Below are 23,481 nucleotides of genomic sequence, written 5' to 3' on the forward strand. Positions count from 1 at the left end.
CATGCTACTCACCCCCTGGGCGCCATCATTGTACCATCTCAGTGCCATGCCCATCGTTTGCCACTAACAAAGATCCCCACCTCCATATCCAGAGTGACTGCATCATTAGATAGACCTCGCCCATCCTCAGCAGAGCCGCTAGGCTCCCCGGTATTACAGAGACTCATAGCCAAGGTAGGTGGTTGGTAGAGCAGCACTGTAGCTGCAGGTCTGAAGTTCTGGAGTTCTGAAAAGAACATAAAAACATTAACATGATTTGTTTAAAACTTACTTTCATTTTGAAATATTGCACCTAAATCTGTTTCACCTCCTTTTAAAAATAAATTACATCTTCATCTTCATCCTCATCTTGTCTCTGGTGTGTGCCAACAGGACGGTGGATCACGTAGCCCAGACAAGAGGTCCTCTCTGCCACGGCACGGCTCCATTCTGAGTCGCCGTGGGTACCATGACCAGGAGGAGAGTTCCACCTCCATCACCAGCTCCGGCTCCACCGCTCCCCGCAGACCCACATGTAGGCTTTTCAAAGCAAATATTTTAGCAAAAATATGACTTAATATTACTTAAAATGATTACTTAAATGTTAATATAATAAATATTAAAAACATACTCCTGGTATTTTATGTTCATATTCTAAGGGAGTCTATTACCGCTGTGAAAAGCAAAGCTCAAAGCCTCTTCCTTTTATCAGAGATGAAATTTGGATTATTTTAAGCTCTAGTTTTAGTGTGCCAATGAGATATGTGCATAGTCGAAATAAAATTAGCATTGTTTTATCTTTGTTTAGACTGAATCAATATATAGTGTGTGGACTTACTTCTTGCTTCACTGATTCTGTACTAATTGATAAGCTTGTTTATGTCATTCTCTTGACCATCCGCCTGTAGCAGTAGGTCTCACAGTCTTTGATGTTTTATCAAACCACAACTTGCTTTATTACACATCCAGGTGAATGCATGTGGAATTTGGATGCTTATCAATCTCCCTTTTCTTTTCTCCTTTGTTATTGAAGCTAAATCTTAAAGCTTTCCTCCTTTGTTTTCTGTAGCGTTTCGCACCGAGATGAGGGCAGAGCATAGGACAGGACGAGCCCCTAGTATGACAGGTAGAAGGGATTTTCTATACCTCTGTTGGTGTGATAGCAAAAAATATTTTCTACAGGATTATTGTAATGAATTTTATTAGGTTGTACAAGTAAACTGGTACCTCAATGGATGTTCAGTTTAACACAAAACATCCATAATGAGAAGTGCTTACTATAAAATGCATGTTAAATTATTTTTGTGACAATTGCAATGACAGGACTTTATAATACAGAATCTCTTTACCTTCAGCTCCAACTTTAACCCCTGAACTTCTTTCAACCAGTAACAGAATCAGTGCGCTCCCGTTCAGCTCGCAGTGGCCACTCCACCCCCCGCACTCCTGGCTCCACAGCCATCACCCCAGGCACTCCTCCCAGCTACTCATCATCCTCAAGGACCCCTGGAACCCCTCGCTCCCTCAGCTTGATTTCCCAGGAGAGGAAGGTGGCAGTAGTCCGTACCCCACCCAAGTCGCCTGCAACCACACCCAAGCAGCTTCGCATCATTAACCAGCCGCTGCCTGACTTCAAGAACGTCAAGTCCAAGATTGGCTCCACAGAGAATATCAAGTACCAGCCCAAAGGAGGACAGGTGACACTCTTCTCCCACACTTCCCCCCTAAATCTGTAGCTTCTAACTACAATGTTGATTCTTATTTATACTGGTTTGCATGTGTTTCTGTTTGTACTACACGTCTCTGTTTTATGATTTCAGAGATAAATACTGTTATTGAGAAGCTTATTTTAGTTAGTACAGGTAATATGCAGATATGAAGAACTACATTAGTTTCACCCCAGGTCCATGTACACCAATCAGCCTCTATATTAAAAACCAGTAACTGGTTTTAATGTTGTGGCTGATCGGTGCACATGTAGATCAGTGGGCTACATACTATTGGTATGCACTGAGGCCAACATTAACAATCCTGATAACAACTGAACTGTAAAGTGTCTTGCTGTGTAACATCTTCTGCCTTTTTCTTCTGCTTTGATATGCTTAGCTCCCATGGCTCCTCTGTCCCACCTGTGCCACACTCATAGTCTTTTCTAGTCTCTTAGCTCCTGCTTTCTACTGTTAGCCCTCCAGTCATCCTGCTGACTCACCAGTACAAAAGACAATGAGTTAAGAAATAATGGTGTTCTGAATTTTACACCATTTTTCTGAACTTACAATCCACAAAATTCTAGTAAAACTGAAAGAAAATTTCACCAGACCTTCAAAATATTTGAAAGTTTAAGTGAAGGATTAGCATAGAACAATTTAAAGCCATAATTTTGATAATAACATTGATTTAAAAAATAATATTGATAACCAATACCCTACTCTCCCATCCCTTGCAGCTTTTACCCACTTTCAGTTCATTGTTTGATTTAACAGTCAGAATGGTGCCTCTATATGCAACTATAGGCAGCCGTTTGTAGCATGTAAGGTCACTCACACAATTACATGCTTCCTACTCTGTGGGAAATAGCAGAGAGCCAGACTAAAGATGAACCAAACCAATACTAAAAGTTGACAAAATATCAAGCTTACATTTGTCAAATGACAAGATAGAGGACACCAAGGGGATGTCCATGTTGCTCTGTATGTGTAAAGCAAGCAGTTGTCTGTGTATAAATTAGGCTTAGGTGCTTTATAGTATATCGGGGTTCTGTTGTTGTGAATTTGATATATGCCACTCTCTGGTCAAAAATAGTTTAAAGCAACTTTGTGATCATAAAAAAAAACAAATGTTTTTTTTTTAGAATGATTTCACCACAATTTTTACATGGAGAAGTATCTGGCCTCAATTATGTCAGATTTGTACTTATGCTATTTTGAACCCCTAAACTTTTCATTTCTTAGGCCCCAATAAACCATAAACAGAAAAGTGACCTGACATTGACATTACATCGAATGTCAAAACTGTGAGCCATATTTGTCCCTTCAGTCTTCCCCCCTGGCTCTGTGAAGTGAAGGCAGCACTTCAGCCAACAGAAATCTGCATTTCAGATCATGTTTTCCGTTGTTGCACAGAATCTGCATTAGCAGGGTGTTTGGGAGTGTATATCCTACAGTTTGACAAATATCGTGTTCTGAAACACAAAGTCAGCACTGCAATAGGAAGCATAGTAATGAAAACAGCAATGTGTCTGTAGCCATCAGCTCTTACAAGCCTCCACTGATGACCTGATTAGGAGTCTAAGCGCTTGGCTGACATCTTTATGACTTGCCAGGTCGCTGTGCTGCTCTGTGCAGCCAGCCACAAAATAGGGTGGGATCATGTTCCAAACGCCTCCCTGTCATCTGCAGGAGAAATGGCCTGAGTGGAGTTTCTGTGCATGTTTGCATGTGTGTTTGTGTGTGCAAGCATGCATGCTGGGTCAAAATCAGTGACAATGCTGAAGCTGGAAATGTTGTGCTTTTCATGCAAATCTCTTTTGGGTTAGAGCTGTGCAGAGTGTAAGACAGATGACAACTTGCATCATGAGTCTTACAGCTTTTACTTTGGGTGTGATTTTTTTTATTTCTTTTGGAAGATTTTGGAGGACAGTGTCACCTTATGCAGTGTGAAGTTGCCTTGACAGCATAGGTAATCCAGTGTTCTCCACCAAGTGCATTGGAAGGGATTTTACCTGTAGTCTTACAGCGGTGGAAGTAGTTGGTCTGTGGTAGAGTTGGAATTTTGGCCCATTGTGTGCCCGCTTATGTTTGACTGTGAACATTAAACACTAATGTCCGTCTGTTTGCTGTAACACAGGGTGTCCTGTAAGAGGGTTACCTCGTAGATAAATACAGCTATTTAAATTTGTTTCATAATAACTTTAAAAACTCATGTTGAAAAAGTTTACTATGAACTATGAATGGTACGATAACTTCTTAGTGTAAGATATTTGTTTCATGATAATATAATTAATTTGGTCCAAATGCAGTTCAGTTCAGTTCAGAAAGAGTTGTGTGCTTTAGTAATACAGAAATGATACAGACAGTATGGTAATCCTTAAATTAACAGGATTCAGTCTCGCATTCCTCGGTATGCTTTTCCCTGTCTCTTCCTCGACGGCTGTATATTTTGAAAGTGCAGCATGAGATGGGTATACAATAGCTGCTTAAAAGACACAGTTAGAAAATTTAGAATATAAAAAAGCTGGTTCAGTCATGGTCCTCCTCTCAACCCACTCGTCTGTCGTGTGTTGCTTGTGACTGAAATACTCCTTAACTGTCTGTCAGTAGCATAATGCTATTGTCACATAATAAGCTCCTGTTTCCAGAGTGTGAAAAAAATGCTTTGTTTTGAGCTCAATTCCATTAGTTTTTTAGTTGGATTTCAGATCGGATGGTAAAATCCTCTCAATACACATTTGATGAGCAATATTGTAGTCACACATAAAGTACAAGTAACCATTTTCATATCACAGTAATATACTTCCCTCCTTACCTTTAGTCATCCCAAGCAGGTCCAAGTAGTTCCCATGTCCTGTAGTGAGCTCCCCCCAGCCACTGACCTGTCCATTGATTGTGTTCATAGAAGCACAAGGACCAAAATATGCCAACAGAGGCCAAACACAGGGCCTCTTGGATCTGGAAGTCAGTGCTGCGCCTCATCTCCGTTACTCTGTGTCTGTCAGGGGCACAGAGTGTGACCTGGACCCAAGACCTGCTGGTATACCTCAGCACTGTTAAATACGGCACAATGTGTTTTAGAGCCCTCCAGAAGAGTGTGCAACTGTGCAAAGAACTGAAAACAATGATAGCAATAAACAATAATGAATTTGAAAGACTATTCTTGATTTATTACATTTGTATTTTAATGAGGCATAAAGCCAAAGTTAAAAAAAGGATTTAATGAAATAATTTAATTTGTCAAGCGCTTAATGTTTAAATAAACAAATTATCAAATGGAAATTGTAAATGTTGAAGGAAGAAACAAATAAACTGTCAAATGAAATGCGATAGGCTGATGCATAAAAAATGGATTGATAAAAAGTATGTAATTTTGCAATTCTACTTTTTTCAGTTTATGAATGTATCATTGCAATAGAAATTAATTACTTTAAAATAGCTTTTTAAAATAGATCAATGTATTAATTAATGTGATTAAGATTTTTAAATTTGATATATAATAATTAATTGAAAGGCCATGTTTATTTCAGTGGCACACTCCAGAGTGCTTAGTTTTCAAGAAGTAGTTTTCAACAATTTAAGGAATACACCAAGTTTCTGAACTGTTTATCAATTTAAACTCGATGGGAATGCAATAATAATTGAAGTGTAAGTGGTAGATCCTTTATTCCAGCGGCCCATGGGGCACTAAAGTTGGTGAGAAAACGAGAGCTTGTAGAAGCTCCACGCTTTGTCTTCAAATTAAAATGTCAATGCCCAGCAAGGGTTGTTGTTTCAGAAAATATTCCCCATGATAATGTACAGTTTTTCTCTTTTCCCATAGTCAAAAGTAAATAAATGTATTGTTGAAATGATTTCAAACCTGCATCTCTCTACATGACCTATATGAGGTTAGTGGTATTTTAAATTTGAGAAACCCACTGGAATTTAATAAAGAAAAAGACAAATGTCAGCATCCTTTCATTTCATATAATGCTCGTGATTTTTCTTATCAAATACAGTAGCTGTGTGCAGAAGTTTTACTACAGAGAACTGGAGCAAATAATCAGAGGGGCTAATAGATGATTGATGGGACAACGTTTCAAAAACTAGGTGTATTTGTTTGTTTTACACATTAAACGGCAAAGTCACATGAACAGGAAATAAATGGGGCTCATCATCAGGATCCCCCAGGCACACTAATTCTTTTAGATTTATTTCATTCTCACCAACAGGAGGGACAATGTAATATACTGTATATAAATTGCCACACATTTTTCAATCCATCTCTTCCCATCCACTATGTAAGGGGTCCGTGCTATCTGTCTATTTCTCCATAGAATCATATTTTAAACAAGAAGGTGGACTTCAGTCACATACTATCAAAATGCAGCTCCAAGGATAATCTGAAGCACGCTCCCCATGAAGGCAGTGTATGTACCCTTTCACCTTCTACCTCCTTGATTGAGGAGATGGGTAATGGCCATATTTAATTCTAGTTTGTTTTGACTGTAGAGTTTGATTAAAGTACAGTTAAGTTGCATGCAGCAAGGTGCTTCTTGCTGTGCTGTGCAAAGCTGTATATATAGCTGTCTTAGTGGTCTAACATCGTAGTACTTTAGTTTGTACTGTACCTTCAAATCCTACTTTCTCACTTTCTTATTGATTCTTATGCTAGGAACTTCAGTATCATTCATTGTCTCCCTTTTCACCTTCAGTTTGAGGGTAACAAAGGCCACTTTTAAAGCTTAGTTGTACAAATATTACCTTATATATTATATCTTACTCACATACCCATAAAGAGCCAGTAACAACATAGCAACTAGTATGTCAGCTTCTGATTTTAGCCACAGAGAGCAGTGCCATAAACCCCAGAATAACTCAACCATCTGGCACCAAGGTGGCCTCGTGGTTAGAGAGAGCCAGATGACCAGTGCCATATGTTGGCAAACGTCTGCTGTGTGCTCAAGTGTACTTGAGTAAGACACTGTAAGTCCTACCAGCTCCATCTGACTTCCCATTAGAGGGGGCTAAGTAAGAGGGAAGTGTTCCCTACAGAAATCGCTGTGATAGTTCAGTGTAGGTTAGTTTCCCATTAAATCCTGTTCACAATACTGTTCATCTTAGGTCTGGTATCTGTGTCTGGTAGTTTTTTCACATTGTCTTGTCACAGCTGTTGCAGATTGTCCCATAGACTAGTGGATCTACCATTGACTTAATTGTGTTCTATCTTATTCTAGAAATGGCTCTGATTCCCATTTTCACCTGTGGTGTTAGTTTGTTTCATTTGCAATATTCGCCTTGAGATGAAAATTTATAAGAGTAAATTTAGAGACAAAGTAAAATTTGGCTTCATCTTCCTTGCTTTCTCAGTTTTCCTCCCCTCCAGCAAGGAAACGAAAACATTTCTTTTAGCATGAAGTGTGCCCCTGTCATTTGATATAAAAATATTATATAAACGTTCATGGTTAAAGTGTGAATCTTCTGCTGTAAAAGTCTGTTCGTTTGTTGTAGGCAAATAAAGACAGGCCTAAAACATTATTTTAATTTGGAGCAGATGATAAAACATCAGTCCTAATCCATTGTTGTAAAGCAATGAGAAGTGTTTCTGTGGAGAATTAAAGAATGGTTCAGCACAGTTTTTATTTCTAATTTCTAATGCATTACTAGCTTTGAGGAGAATTTCTATGGTAATGTCCTTTTATTCATTTGATTTCATGCCTTTGTTCTCTTAGTTAGGACCGGAAAGACACTTACTGTACATCAGATATTTTATAGACCTAAGGGAAAGCAATGGCAGAAAACACGGTGCTAATTGGGAACTGGACATGCACTCAGATTAGGACCAACAAGGTCCTGTTTGCTAGTTAGTGTCTCTCTTGTTTGCCTGCTGAATAACCCCCTTGTTTACTGGGTATAACAAGGCATTGTTTTGGTCTGATCAAGTTATGTTGAAGAAAATACAGAACAGTTCAAGGCTCACAGACCTCATGGCCTCTCCTCTCCTCCTCATGCATAAATTTATTGGGAAATGTATGTACTGTATGTTTTCTTTTCTCTTCAGTGTGGTTCCCATTGCTTTTACTGTACTGCTGGAAAAATGCATTAACTGTTGTTTATGTAGCAACTCTGCTTGTGTCTTCATCTCACTCCTGCTTTCTCTCCTTGCAGCTACAGAGAGCTGTTCACCACCTCTGCACAGTCATATGTTTTTATTATCCCCGCAACCTAACACTCTCAAGTTTGAACTGCTTTTAATGTTCATATGCTTGTATTGTGAATTTTAACAGAGAAAAGGCAAAACCATGGACATTTTGACGGCTTACTCAAGTGTCTTCTCAAGGAGTTCTTGTGAACTCACCTTGTGAAGTCAAGATTGTTTGAAGTTTCCTCTTTGTGTTATGGACTCAAAATCCATGTAAAAACAAATTAAGTCAAGCAATATCTTTCAGCATCATGTTAGCCTTTGCACCAAAGCCCTTTACTACCCACAGATGCAGCTGAAAGGCACACTAACTAGCGTTGGCATCAGTTAGACAGCTTAGTACTATTTTTCTCGCAGGGGATCCTCCCTTTCATAGGATGTTGTGTTGATTCCTAGAGAAGGACACAGAGTGAAGAGGGTCCACTGAGGAGTCACCAGATTTAGCACATTTATCACACATATAGGATCAAAGCTCGTGCTGTGAGACCTGTAGTGAGATGAATCCATCTTGCCTTTAGCTAAGACTGATATCCACTAAATAATGTAAAGGAAGTAACATGGGAATCATTGTGTCAGGTATTAGTGCCTTCACTAGAGCCAAACTAACTCAGATGTCTGCAACACCACCTCATTCCTGACCTCCACCCCTGCAGGTTCTCATCCCCAGCGTTAAGCTGGACTATAGCCATGTTCAGTCTAGGTGTGGGTCCTTGGACAGGCGGGGCTACTCAGCAGGAGGTGGAAACGTGAGTCTTGTGCCACAAGTCCATTGTGCCAGTGTTCATGTCAGTGTTATTTCTGTGTTTTGTTGTGTTGTGCTTTTTTAGTGTTGATTTTCCTTTTTCCACCTGGCTTTACAATTTCCCGGTTTATTGTTAAGTCACTCATTGGCCAAGGCAGCAGTGTTGATGCTCTTTACCTGATAGCTCTTCATCAACACAACATTCTCCAGCGGTGGTTTGTGTCCTGCGAGACTTTTTCATACAAAAGGCTGAATGTCTCCTCCTCCAGCACTTGATAACATTCAGGACTGTAGCTGCGATCTCCATGTAAAGGCTATACTATACTTTTTGTACAGGGACAGTTCTGTTTTGCACTAACAGTAGTTTTCACATCTTTTTTAGAATTGGTAGATTTTTATGCGTAGAAATCTAAATGAATAGGAAAAGGAATGTATTCACGTCACTAGCATGTCTCATCCTCCACAGGTAGCACGCTGCATGAAGCACTTCCCTCTTCCCTCTAGCTGATTAACTCCGATTATAGCCATTTGAAGGCAGCAGGTACAGTGTGTGCTCCATCTGCAGTCTCTAATTTGTGTGATGCACATTATCAAAGCACAGTTATGCGAGCCTAATAATAACGAGACAATTAAAACTTCTGTCTTGACTTTATACCACTTTCCTCAGAATAGTCTGTTCTCACAAAACCTCTTGTTATTTGCATCTGATGAATCCGGGTTACAGGGGATAACGGCTGCCTGCAGCGCCTTCTTTCAAACAACTGTACTGCCAGAAGCATCTCATTTATAATTGCAATTGCGTGTAACTGCGTTGGTTGAGTTTCATAGTGGTGTGACTAGAGTCAAGAAATTGTTATTTTTAAAAGATTAATTTATTGTGCAAGCATAGAAAAGTAGTAGTTTTGTTCCCAGTTTTGCAGTGACAATATTTAATGTGGTCACTGTGTTGATCATTGTGATTCTACATTGTGTATTACTATGCACGGAAAACATGGAAATCACTGGTCTTTCTGTATGTACAGAAACACTAATTATACATAAAGAGACATCTGTTGTCATGTGACATGTTTGGACTTGCAAGAGTCAAAATGTTAATAAACAGTAGATATTTTTTAAAATTAAATTTTACAAATTTTAGCAATTGCTAAATTTCCTTACCCCAAAAGAAAAGTGAAATAAACTTCACCTGTTGGTTACTCTCTTCTTACCTGTAAAACTCAAACAAAAAGAGAGTTAAGAGACTTTTTTCCTATTAAACAATATAGTGACATACATACGTGTTTAAGGATAATCATAAAAAACACAAACATTAAAAAAAATGCACAGTGTTACAGTCAAATATCATCCCCACAGCTTCTAAACACACAAGAGCCTCAACAGCTAGATAAATACCTCATATCAATCCACAGTGAGTGACAAATGGTACGTAGGCCACTGGTCACTTTAAATCACAGCTGAACAACTGATAGTTCTTGCAGCTTTTTATAGCAAGCGCATGACAAAGTTGAGGGCACTGGTGAAATGGGAAAGTAACAAGGGGAGCTCAAGTACACGGAGTAGGTGGCTGAGTTTCTGAATGAACCAATCTCATGACTGGATCTACACAGCTTCAGAAGTTTGGAGACAGAATGACGTAGTACAGTTTGCATTCATACCATACTGTCATAGGGGTTAGGGGAAAGACAGAGGCAAGCAAAGGCCCTAATATTTGGCCCAGTTAAAATTCATAATTTGTCTCTTTTATACGTATGGTATATATAGTACCGTGCAAAGGTTCAGTACCTAAAACTACAGTGAGGATGCTTTCAAAAATAATGATAAGAATACTTTTTTTATTTACCAATTAACTTCATAATAAACAGAAAAAAACTAAATCAAATCATTATTTGGTGTGACCACACTTGTCTTTTAAATGGTTCTTTATGAGTCTGGCTGTGTCTTTGGGGTCGTTTCCATGCTGCAGAATGAATTTGGGACCGATCAGACGTCTCACTGATGGTATTGTGTGATAGATAAGAATCTAGATATTTAGCATGCCAAAACCTTTTGCACAGTACTTACACAATTTTTTTTCCAAGAGAAGTAGCCTTTACTCGCGACCTTTTTACAAAATTGTACTGTAGATATATTAAATTCAGACATTGCATTTGTTCCTCTCATGTTTACGAAGGAAGCAATGTGACAGGCCATGATTGTTTATCTAGGTGCAAATTTACAAGTCTGTTGAAGCAAATTTGAATATTTTATAATGTTGGCTTATATTTGTAAAGCATGCACATTCCATTTCTGTCAACCTGTAAAACCAAAAGTAATACTAGATAAGTTTTGTATAAATTTGTATAAAAAAAGGTCATCAGATATAATGTCTTCTCTGTAAATAATGTTTGATAGACTTCATAAAGATATCATTGCTGGAGAGACGAAGCTACAGCCTGATGTTCACCCACGCTGACACAAACCATCTCTGTCTGTAAACATATGCTGTATATGTTTGCTCATGTTTTGCATGTGTAAGGGACGCCTGGCAGGTGAACAGACTAAATCTCACACTGCGCTTTGTGCCAGTGGTGTTGTGGTCTGTAATGTGGCTCATGATCCGCGTTGCTCATCATCGTCTCACTTTTCCTGTTGTTTTTTTTTGTTCCTCTCAGGCTATTTAAGAGAGGAGAGTATAAAGAACACAAACTCAAAAGGCATATCATCTAAATCAGTGACTTGGCAAAGTGATTGCTGACCACAGGCGTGACCCAGTGATTCATCTCAGGATGTGGCGTATCTCTTCTTGTTCATCGTGCTGTGTCTAAAGCTTTATAGCTCCGCTCTGTTCGCTGTCTCATCGGTTCACTCCTTATATATCTTTCTGTGGTTTTCTCTGCAGATCCCCAGGGTGTGTCACATAACTGCATTTCCCTATCTACTCTCCGCCTGTGGCCACTTTCAACTGTGCAGTCTTTTTTTTTTTTTTTTTTAACTGTCTCACACTTAATTGTCACTGCTGTGGTGTACAGTATTTGACAGGTTTTCTGAACATGCCAAAACATTTTTAGCTCAAAACATGGTTCCAACACTAGTGTAGTTTGTATTCAGTCTTGGTTCAGTTGGTTTAATAGACACCAGCAGTCCTCCGCACAGCAGAACACAAGCACTGTCATGTAATAGCTACTGGTATTCTGCTCTTGCACTGTCTTGCTTGTGTTTTCTAATAATTACATGCACTTAGACATCACTGTCTCAGAATGTAGAAAACTGCAGCCTTTCATCCTCAGTTGATACCCAATCATTTTCTTTAAACAACGCCAAAATCTAGTGCAGATCAGATGCACTGCATTCTTCTCTATAATTCAGAAAGGTGAAATAGAAGTCATCAGCTCTCATGGCTTCATTGTGAACTGTGAGTTCTGACCGGGTCTTTTCCTGACTTTGCTTCTTTCAGGTGCAGATACAGAATAAGAAGATTGACTTGAGCCACGTGACCTCCAAGTGTGGCTCTCTAGATAACATCCATCATCGGCCAGGTAACCTTCAGCCTGCACTCGTTCAGGGGGAACTGAGGGGTAACGCTGGGGGTGGCGGCGTTGAATAATGGTTAGAGAAGCCTGCTTGCGACCAGAAGGTTGCCGGTGCAATCCTTTACCTTACTATGTGAATTTATGTTGGGGACGTCCAGCACTCTTAAGCACTGCTTAAGGTGCCTATCTTTCATAAGCTATTCAGTTCAGACTGTGGTGATAGTGCTCTATCTTACAGGTGAGAATGTGTGTAAGGGCTGGAAAAAACAAGAGAATCCAGTGAGCTGGGCAGAATGCTGGCTCCCATTAATTTCTATAAGAAGCAGTGAATCCTTGGCAAGAAGCACAGCAGGCCAGAAGCCAGAGGCAGGCAAGTAAAGTGGAAAGCACCAAAATGAACTATTACCTGCAAGGAGTACAAAATCAAAGCTTGGTAACCATACATTTGACATCCATCTTGTAGCCTAACATGATATCCTGCTCAAGGATCCCAACATGTGATCTGTACCTGGATATCATACCTGGAAAAGAAAAAGATCCATCTTAATGAAAGATAAATGCATCACTGTGATCGGATCTCAGCCGGGGGTAAATGCAGTCCATTAAATTTGACCACAAAAAATCAGCCCAGAAAGCTGACAGGTCAACTCCACTTCTTCCTGCTAGCTGAAGGTGTCCAGCAAAATCAAGTGTAGTGGTAGCTTGGTAGTAGTGGTCTCTCAGAATGGAGATATATATTATTATTATATTATTACCAGGTGTAAATGCATGTTCATGGATCAGCTGTCAGTATGTAGATCATGTAACCAGATGATGTTTTCATATGAAGTATAAGTGGGGCCAAGGAATCCCAGAGGTGCTCATTCTAAGACTTGTTTACCTATACATGTCAGACACCGAGTGTGAAGGCAAGGCACAGAATTTAATGCACTGTGGCTGATTGTAAAGTGTAATTTAATCCAGTCTAAATAATAAATGTAATTTGCTGTTTATATTTAACTCCTGAAGCAACACACCAGTCAAATTAAGCTCCAGTACTCAAGGATCATGGTGAACTTACAAAATAACAATGTTGGAAGACGCAATAAACTGCATTTGGATTGACAGCTCGATGGATCTGTCCACAGGTGGCCAAATGTGGGAGGTGTTGTGTTTTCTGGCAGTATTGCCATGTTCTGTGTGTTTCTACCGTGAATGTGTGGATGTGGAGCATGAGGTTGATCAACAGGATTGGGTCCCATTTTTTGGAACCCATTTTTAATTTTTCATAAAAATTACTGACTGTGAAAGAACGAAAAAATCATGCACACTGTCAACTTGATTCAGTCCTCAGACATTCATCAGACAGGGAAGTTCTGAGGACAGTGTTTTCTCAGTCTGAGTTTATGATTCAGTGCAAGACTTTCTAAGAGGTAAGAACTACATAGTCACATCATTCAAATCACTGAAATACAACATACCATAGATTAGCACCACCAGTACTGATCCCAGACACATGCAGAATGGTTGCTCTGGATGGGATCAAATGATAAAAAGGTAAAACTGGCCAGGTTTTTGGAGGTTGCTAATAAGTTTTTAGTTTTTCAGCCTTGATTACCTTAAATAAAATTCTATTCACCTCCACTGTGTCGGACTCTCAGTAGCAGACCTGCCAAAACCTTTGCAAATGTAACCAAATCTGTATAATAAGACAACCACAGGTAATTAGTGAAATATATATACATTTTTAATTTGATGAACTGGTGCTTTATCATGGGTACATTGAAGTTAGTTGATAATAAATGAAAACACTGCAAACCTATTTTTAATACAGTGCTGAAAAGATTTCAGAATTTCAGATACAGATGATAATGTTTGCATGAAAGACAGGTTTCCAGAGTACTTGCTGTTTTCCTGTGAGGTGTGGAAACCCTTTTCCCCTCCCACATGGTTTTGTGGTGACTACTCCAGGTCCTGCAGCTCCATCTGCTGGGCTCTTTCTGTCTGAGCCTTTATTTATAACCTTTATTTATTGTGGGTTTCCTGGATACACATTCTCTTTCAGCACAAAACACTTTCGTTTCCCCCATAAAACCTCCCTGACTGGGGTTTTGTACAAGAAAACTTTCTAACCACATAAATTCTTCTTAACTTAAACTTTAGTCAATTGCGACCACTTTGTCAAACTGAGTCAATGTTTCTGTATGGTTTTTACATTTCCTCTACTTCTCCCTAGGGGGCGGTAACGTGCGTATAGAGAGTGTGAAGTTGGACTTCAAAGACAAAGCCCAAGCCAAGGTGGGTTCCTTGGATAATGCTCACCACACTCCTGGTGGAGGCCGCGTCACGGTGAGTGTCAGCTCCATGCCCTAAATCCATGATTTAAAGGAAAACATCAAGTTTTTGAGAGATTGTCTTAGTGGTCAGTGTAGGTATACACTCACACTTTTTTGAGTGTACATGCACAGTGAATGACATTTTCTCTGTAAGTCATGGTGTGCAGACTTTTCACAATGTAGAGAGAAAGGTCACACTAGACATCTGTAGCATTGTAGCATAGCCATAGTCTCAGGGAGGGTAAAATTATGTAATTATGTATTATGGAATATACATTATACAAACAAACACACACACACACACACACACACACACACACACACACACACACACACACACACACACACATACAATGTGTTTCCAACAGGCCAATCTTTCAAAAACTTGTTTTCCTTTATCTACCTGTGAGGATGAAGGTATAGTATACGCCGGTATCTAGAAGAAGATGTCCTCAATTGTGTCTGTTATTTGCAGCTGTTCTAAAGCTGCAAAGATGCATATCAATATTGGTTTATTTGACACAACATGACAATGATGTATTTCTTCTTCCCTATACACTTCTCCCATTTGCATTTAATAGATTGAGACCCACAGGCTGACATTTCGCGACCATGCCAAGGCCCGAGTGGACCATGGAGCTGAGATCGTCATCCAGTCACCAGGCCTGTCCGGCTCAGTGTCTCCCCACCGCCACCGGGACAGCCACCTCTCCTCCTCCGGCAGTATCAACATGATGGAGTCGCCGCAGTTAGCAACCCTGGCCGAGGATGTCACTGCGGCTCTGGCTAAGCAGGGTTTGTGAACACTGAATCTGTGGGTTTATCCCCTGCACCCCAGACATCCTCAGCCTGATTCCCTCAAACTTTTCTGCCCACTCCTGCCACCCAGAGGCCAACTTCAGCTAAACCACAGCCTCTGAACATCTCCACTTCAAGATGCATCTCTTGACTCTAAGTAGGGACTCAAATTAGGAGCTACGGTACTTTGGTCCTCTTTATTTTAAACCTGAATATGTGTTATATCAGATTCATTTTGTTGACCTCTCTCTTTGACTGATGTTGCATAGAATAGTTCAGTCTGAGCACTGGTCATAGATAACATTAAGTATGTAAGGACCAGCTATTGGCTTGACTGGCCCTGGATCAGTGTTTTGAAGAAGCTACCACCTTTTTCTACATTAAATAAGAGGTAATGTGGCCAGCACACCATGCAGCACATGTTGTTCTTGCTCAGTAAACGTGCATGGACGCCAAACCACCTAACAAACCAAGCATCCTTACTGCAAGTCATTCTTGTCATCAAATATATAGTATGATATATTAAACAAATATATATAGAGAAACATGTATAAAAATACAAGTTCTTTGCCATCTAAATGTCCTCAAAACATTTTAAAAGGAAGTGACAATATGGCTATAAAATATACCTGTGAAATTGCATTATTGCAAGAACTAGGTCTATGTTATGACAAGCATGTATTGATTCAAATATTAAAAGAGGCTATTTTGTAATTAAAAAAAAGGATTTTAGTAAGTTATTTCCTCAATTATTGGATAAAAATTAAACAAGTTCATGTTTTGTAGTTATTAGTTGTTTACAGTGTAATGCTTGGTGACAGTGTCAGACAGCTGATTTGGTGTTGCTAAGGAATGCATCTCAGTCCTGTTGACGAGCATCCTACACTTGTACCTGCTCAGTAGTTCAATATAGAAGCCTGTTTGTACTTCAGAACAATATTAAACCCTGGAGTTCCTTCCTCAAACCTCCATCCAAAAAGGAAACAGCTAAAAGTGTATTGTCTTTACAGCTGCAGATAATCAGCTTACATGATTGAACAGTACAGACGTTTCTCCGCTAACAGACTGATGTTGCACTCATCGGGACTGTGTTGTCTGCACCACAGAGAGCGGCTCTACAGTTTGCAGCCTGAGATTTAGCAGAGGAGCAGCTACTTTGAAATCTGTCTGTGTGTGTGTGTGCGTTTGGTGCAGAGCCCATATTGTTTTACCACGGATGCTACCGTACCTGGATGTTATGTTGCAATATGTGGGAGAAGAAATTGGAAAAAAATGTTTTTGTTTTTTTTTTTTTTTTGAAAAATCCATTAAAAAGACTCTTGATGATAAAAAATAAAATGACCGAGGGAACTCAGTCAACTCCTGTTACATCTGTTAGGAAAGTGTTTGGTCGATCTAGTTTCTTTTTCAGACTCCATCTGTGGTATATCTTGCCTCCTGCCTAATAACTGCCCTCACCTGCGACTGTTTGTTTGCTTCTGTGTTTTTTCTGCATTCCCCATTTCCGTGTGCCCCCTCCCTGCCTCCACACCCCACAGCAACTGTAAATGTATTTAAAAGGTCAAGTAGATGTACGCAGTTTTTCTCTTGTTGATATGACACCAATTACAATAATTAATGACAATAAAAAGGACAAAAACTGAGTACTTGGAGTACTGTCTTTTTTTCAAATGACAAGTACAGAGTAGTTTGACATTTTGGAAATTTATTTCCCTTGTTTTTTTTTTTGTTTTGTTTTTTTTTTTAATTTACTGAGAATTTGATTAAAACATTGAGACCACTCTTATGTCTGTAAGGTAAATACATAGTCAGGGCTAACAGGCTGCTATCTTAGCTCAGCATAGAGAGGAAACAGCTGGCCTGGCTCTGTCCAGAGGTTACAAAATTCATCTACAAACACCATTTATTTTAACCCATACAAAAACCAAGTGTGAAAATGACAAGTTGTATGCTAAGCTAACTGACAAAGTGGTATCAGTCCTCTCATTTAACTTGACGAGAAAACAAGTAATGTTAAACGACTCCTTTAACATGCTCTGGCTGAATTAATTATGAAAATGACTTGCATCAAATAAACAGTCAGAAATTCAGGAATAAAATGGGAGTTTGTGAAAATTTTATTGTGAAATGGAGGAGGATACAATAAGTTAAGACTTAGGGATGGGGTTGGGTGAGGAGTGGATTCATTTTGATGGCCAGTCCTGGGCCAAACCAGTCACTTCACTGGCAGATAGAGAGCCAGCCAGTAAAGTGACAGGAGGGGATCATCATAATCCCACCTTCCCCTCCATCACTGCTCCACTGTGAAAACCAGTGACGATAAAAATAAAAAAAAAACCCAAATGAGACAGGAGGACTAGGTTAAAGATGAAGGAAGAAATATCTCATGAGAAACCAGGATGGCTTCCTGAACAGCAGGAGGAGGATGAGAGGAAAAAAAAGCACCAGTTGGACATCAGAGAAAAAAAAAAGTTTAGAACAAAACAAAAGAAGGTTTCAGAAAATGACATCTCATAGTCCTTTGTTCCCCCTGCTTCCTCAGGAAACAGTGAGTGGATGTCGTGACACCATGGGGTCTTCACATATACGATGATCACCACCGCAGGGTCCTTACACAGACATGATGTGCTTGACAAAGGCTGTGGATGAAGACCAGGGCATCGCACAGAGAGGACAGAAGAAAGGGGAAATGAGTGAGTGAGGAGAAGAATAAATAATATAATAATATAAAAGATTTGACCTTGAAGACTTGAAAGTTCAAATATAAAGCTATAGATAACATGAAACATCTGAGCTATTGACTACAGCACAATAAAACATCTTTGGGTTGGTTTACAACCAAGTACTACTGTATATTCTCTTATTTAGAAAATCTGTGGAAGGTGAAAATTGACACCTCACTTTCTGGGTTAAGCATGCATTTAAAGGGTCACTCCAGGGATTTAGTCTCACTCTTACAAATATGGAGGACTCATAAGAGACAGAGTAAGAGTCCTCAAAATCAAAGCAGCACAGGTCACAATAACCCATCTTTTCATCCCTAGTATGGGTCGAGCTTCAGAAATGCTCAAGCCTACATTTCCCATAATCCAGCTAAACAGCATATTTCACAACAATATCAACAGCTTTCACAGGCTGAGTAGTACTCTCCAACTAAACTGGTCTTGCAGTTCAAAATTGGTGGAGTGCCCCTTTAAAAATATATAAAAACATTGATATACACTAATTATTTAATATATTAAATAATACAGTGTAGAATATAACATATAACTGTTACATTAGCATTATGTTATTCATCATAATATTGTAACTCATGGCTCACCCTCATAGTTGACACCGCCGTTCTCATCCTCCTGACCTGCCATGAGAGCATCAATCTCAGCCTCAGTCATCTTCTCTCCTGTAGGGGCAGGGAGAGGACATCCAGTATTAATATCACACCGTGATACACACAGAAACATGCCAGGGATGTAGCCTGACTCACCCAGTGTTGACAGGACAATACGCAGCTCAGCACCCATCACTGTGCCGTTGCCCTCCTTGTCAAAGACGCGCAGACCCTCAACGTAGTCCTCGTATCCTGCCTTGTTTGGGCTGTTGATGATGGTCTGGAGCATGGGCAGGAAACCCTCGAACTCGACTCTCTTGTTGGCCATGTCTGCGTGAGGGGCGACAGAAGTGACAGTCAGATGCATTCAGAGGTGAACAAGCCAGGCAGGTCAGAGAGACAACATCCTTGTCAACACATTTCAACTACAATATTGTTTGACCTTTCTGCTACAGAATATACTTTTCTTAAGGTTCTGAAGGTTCATGATGGAGCGTGAAGAGGTTTTGTGATAAAATGCCATTTTTGGACATATATGTGTTTTATTTATTGTTTCATTTTTTATATAGGTTATGATCTGATCAGACATTTCTTGTTTGTATAACATTGTCAGTAGTGATTGCCATGGTGCCATTTTGGATTTATGCCACTGTGGCATGTCTGTGCAGACTAGATCAGAGGCACATACCAGTTATGCTTTTTGACTTCTATCAAAGAAACTAGTGAACTTATCAAAATGGACAGTACAAAGAACAGTCCCAGACTAAATCGTGAATGGAGAAAAGTAATGTTGCACTGACCTCTACTGGTTAAAAGTTTCAAATCTGTTGAATGTCTGAACACATTTTTTTTTTTTGCTGATCTGACTGACCATGACTAATTCCACTGAGTTACTGATTATTTCGTCCTCCATATCCTACTGTCAGAATGTACAGGAGTTGCATTGTATGTACCTTTACCCCATGAACACAATTTAGAAATGAGAGAGAACCATGTATTACTGGTTACCGCACACGCTCTATGCATCACCTCTGACAAATGAATCCTCTGTACAATTGATCAGCTGTAACAAAGTTCCACAGATCATGGTGATATCAATACAAAGATCAGCAAAAATAATCATTATATTAAGATGTCATTATATTAAGGAGTAGAGGTAGGACTGTATCTTCTATGTCCAGTAGTCTGCTGTAGCATTTCAGTGCCAGGAAAATAAAATCTGTTGTAACATACTGAATACTTTAGGAATTATTTTGCATTAGATCATTCAATTTGAATGTAATTAATTGTGCTTAACATCCAAAACCATTAAATCCACCAAAACCGTAACATCACCAGGTCAAATTTTGACCTAATCCAACGATATAGACTAAAAACTTCTCTCACCATCAGCAGTGGGGTTTCCCAGCAGCTTTGTCACCTCCTTGTTGGTGGGGTTCTGTCCCAGAGCGCGCATGATGTCAGCGATCTGGTTGTAAGCCACCTTGTTGTCACCCACCCTGTCGAACAGACCGAAGGCCTCCCTGTAGTCTGTAGAGTGGAAGATAAAGAGGATGTCATCATCTTCACGATCATCATCCTATAGGTCAGTCATTTTTATCAAGTTATACTGTTTAAACTATCCATTGTGAAGCCTTCATCTTGTGCAGCATCATATTTCTATTATATTCCTATATATTAAGAACTTAAAACTCTTCAGCTGTGATAGTATGTTATCCCCTGTGGTGATTCCAATAGAAAATGATATTCCCTGTAAAAATGTAATATTATTAAGATTAAGATAGCCTTTATCTTAGTTTTAATTAGTTTATTTAAGTTATTATTGTATTTTTCCCTTGTGTAGTGTCATAAATTATATTCCAGAATTACAATAGTATTGTAATGTAATTGGAGTAATTCACTATATTAATATTCTGTACCATTCTGTTTATTTAGACCTAACAATGGAACCAACATTGAATCTATTTGGTAGTGAAGAAGTGTTTCACATTTCATTGCATGCATTTGCATATTTTTTGTTATTTATGCATTTTTCATTTATTTTACATTCCTGGAGAGTCATATACTAATGTCTGTGTATGTAGATAACATCTCCAGTTTCAAAATGCGTTTTGAATTGATTTTATACTAATAGGCAAAACTGTTTTGTGTTATTCTCTCTCTCTCTCTCTCTCTCTATATATATATATATATATATATATATATATTCATTTTCTGTAGTATGTGTGAAATGTTTGTTTCTCCTCATTAGGAGTCAGTGGTTTGCATTTCACCAATGCATCTGTGGCTGTTGTAGGCCTGCCAGCAGGTGGAGGCAGCTGACAAGGGAAACTTGACTATAACATCTCTATAGGTTGTGGAATTACAGGCTGAATAGACTGACTCCCACCAAGCTCCATGAACCCTCATACTATTTCTATCTCAGCCGTCTCCTTCTCTCTCTCTACCCTCTCTCTCTCTCTCTCTCAGCGGGCGTACGGGGCTCTTTTAAAAGACCACCTTGGAATTGATAAACATAGCTGAGAATATGAGCCCCCTCCTTTTAAAGGCAAGGCCCTCTGTGGGTGAGCTGAGTAAAAGTAGGGAATGCTGACTGCAGCATAACTCACAGCCAGCCAGACAACAAGTCTGATCCAATGGTGTCCAATCCAGGGTTAGAAGGGAGCAATTTCACGCAGGTGTTTCTCTTTATCAAACACTATCTTTTTGCTTTTCTTCTATACTATCCTTCTGTATCCTTCTGAAATGAGATGCTTATTATTATTATTATTATTATTATTGTTGTCTAGCTGCTGGCACATGGTTTGATATCACTGATCTAATGACACATAGTCTAATGTCACCAGCAAACAGCCAATAAATAATCTTAATAGGTGCATTTAATATGAGGACCCAGGGATGGGTTGAACTGATATCTGTCCACAAGTCATCAGTGACTTTGACTCATAAATGTAGCCCTCTGCACAACATTTTAAGATGAAACAAGCTAATCTGCTGTATTTGTTTTACCTGCTTTGGTTGAAAGTGATAATCAGAACAATCAGCTTGTGCTTGTTTCAAATGAAAGCCTGCAGATGTTCAGCACACAGCCCAGACACACTTTTTAACACATTGCCACTTGCAAAATGTTGCATTAACAACATCTGACAGAAACCTGATGTGTTTATTTTTCTGTTTGTTTTTAATATTAGCTATGCATATAGCCAAGAAATAATAATTTCGTTTGAAAGGCCATCATCCGTAGATGCAGCATTTAAGTTTTTATTTGATTCAGCCATTTGCTCTTTTGTTACTGCAAATTCCCTGGACGTTTGAATGGGTTCTTAGCTTCATACGGACGGTATCAGATTTCACAAGCCACCTGATATTCTCGAGGAATGTCAAAACAAAGATGACAAAGGTGACCATCTGTCATGACCACTTTAAGATTCATTATGAAGTCTGTTGCAGGTTGGCACTGTGTTTACGCTCATCTTTGAGCAAAGGCCACAATTCTCTTCATAGGTTCAGTATCAAAGTAGTTTCTGGCACAGTGTTTTATCATGTGGACGGCTTCTCAGATTTTCCAGGACTGTGGTCCAAGAGATACTCAAGAGAAAGATGAGCTGATGAGTGTCACATGGTTGTAAAGGTAAAATGAGGTTTACTCACCCTCAATCTGGTCTGCACTGAATTCCACCTACAAGCCAATGCAAAGCAGCCATGTTAGTGTAAAACATACTCATTCAAAAGACCATCATGAACAGGCGTTTTCCATTTAATCCAGACTAATCAATCGGGTCTAAACTGGGATTAAATGTATCTGTTTGCCAAAATTAGCTTCACGTGGTGGCACCTGATCTGTAGAGGTCCATCTTTAGCCACATTAACATGTCCACATTTGGTGTCACCCTGCATTGCCATCACACAGAAGTCACCACTCTGTGAGTCCAATCCAGAGAGCTGGGGGCGTGGTCTGAACCACGGTGAGCTATCCATGGTTCTAGTCATTCTCCTCAGTCATCTGCACAGCTCTGACTGTGGCCCTTCAAACCTGCAGCTGCTCTCACTAACTGACCATTAACTGTGCATCCACTCACAGATGTTTGGAGAAATGTGTCCATTAAACATGAAGATAGATGTGAATTAAACAAACCATTATCTTTTTTATTGGCTATAATGCATGTATACTTAGGCTGTATCTATCCCCTATATAACTTCACTCCTATAATCAAGGTAGTGACAGCAGTCCTCTGTTCCTCTCTCTTCTTTCAAATGTGTGAAATAAGAACAAAAAAGATATATTGTTTTTGTCTGGAGCTCCCTTTACAGCCCCTTTTCATTTTGGGAACCATTGCAGTATGGGTCTAGTCATTCTGTCATGCAACTCTGAGTGTAAAACTCAAATCCCAGCTCTTCCTGAGCAGCCATCATCCTATCGCCATCCCTCCCCACAGCGGACCAGACCATGCTTTCACGGTTATTGTACCTTGACGGCGGACAGGTCGACGGCGGGAGCTGCAGGAGCAGGGGCTGGCGCGGGTGCAGGTGCTGCTGCGGGTGCTGGTGCAGGTTCGGCCTTCTTGGCGGGAGCCTTAGGGTCCTTCTTGGGTGCCATTTCAGCAGGTAGTAGAACTACTTTGTTCCTGTAGCACAGACAATTCCCGGTTCGGGTGACAACACAAGGAGTGTAGCACAGAGTGAAGGGGGCTCAAAGCAAGAAATCACCGTTTGGGCGTATATATATGAGGCTATTTTCCTCTTGACCCCCGTCAGCGCTGTCCCCGTGTACGGATTGGATAGCTGATGGGAGGGGTGTGTGTGTGTGTCTATGCGTGTCTGTGTGGTGATGGTGGTGGTGGTGGTGGTGGGGTCCTCTCTAAACATGGAATATAGGGCTGCGGGCCAGAAAGTGTTTATTTATGCCTTATATCGATA

At 39.7% G+C, this 23,481-nt stretch overlaps 2 protein-coding genes across 11 annotated transcripts in view; one reads left to right on the forward strand and one right to left on the reverse strand.

Annotated features, from left to right (window-relative positions):
* The window catches only part of map2 (microtubule-associated protein 2), a 93,998-nt gene extending 77,119 nt beyond the window's left edge, over window positions 1-16,879 (forward strand). For 5 of the 10 annotated variants that reach the window (XM_071457760.1, XM_071457914.1, XM_071457845.1 and 2 more), the window contains 8 exons: window positions 43-174; window positions 373-514; window positions 1,049-1,105; window positions 1,369-1,676; window positions 8,526-8,618; window positions 12,048-12,129; window positions 14,339-14,451; window positions 15,020-16,879. In XM_071457760.1, the coding sequence (XP_071313861.1) occupies window positions 43-174; window positions 373-514; window positions 1,049-1,105; window positions 1,369-1,676; window positions 8,526-8,618; window positions 12,048-12,129; window positions 14,339-14,451; window positions 15,020-15,241 (1,149 nt within the window). In that variant the 3' untranslated portion in view covers window positions 15,242-16,879. The remainder of the gene's footprint in view (window positions 1-42; window positions 175-372; window positions 515-1,048; window positions 1,106-1,368; window positions 1,677-8,525; window positions 8,619-12,047; window positions 12,130-14,338; window positions 14,452-15,019) is intronic. The other 5 variants (XM_071458001.1, XM_071458084.1, XM_071458221.1 and 2 more) reach the window with 5 other exon arrangements.
* Window positions 16,880-17,330: 451 nt separating this feature from the next.
* Window positions 17,331-23,260, reverse strand: myl1 (myosin, light chain 1, alkali; skeletal, fast). The gene is made up of 6 exons (XM_071458764.1): window positions 23,033-23,260; window positions 22,216-22,243; window positions 19,951-20,094; window positions 18,721-18,894; window positions 18,559-18,636; window positions 17,331-17,875 (listed from the first exon to the last, which is right to left on the reverse strand). Exons 1-6 carry the CDS (start codon window positions 23,159-23,161, stop codon window positions 17,847-17,849), a joined length of 582 nt encoding a protein of 193 aa, XP_071314865.1. The 5' UTR covers window positions 23,162-23,260; the 3' UTR covers window positions 17,331-17,846.
* Window positions 23,261-23,481: the final 221 nt, after the last annotated feature.

The sequence above is a fragment of the Trachinotus anak genome, unplaced genomic scaffold (genome assembly GCF_046630095.1).
Source record: "Trachinotus anak isolate AG129_WGS33_773 ecotype Australia unplaced genomic scaffold, CSIRO_AGI_Tana_v1 ptg000001l, whole genome shotgun sequence".
In the NCBI taxonomy this organism is placed as follows: domain Eukaryota; kingdom Metazoa; phylum Chordata; class Actinopteri; order Carangiformes; family Carangidae; genus Trachinotus; species Trachinotus anak.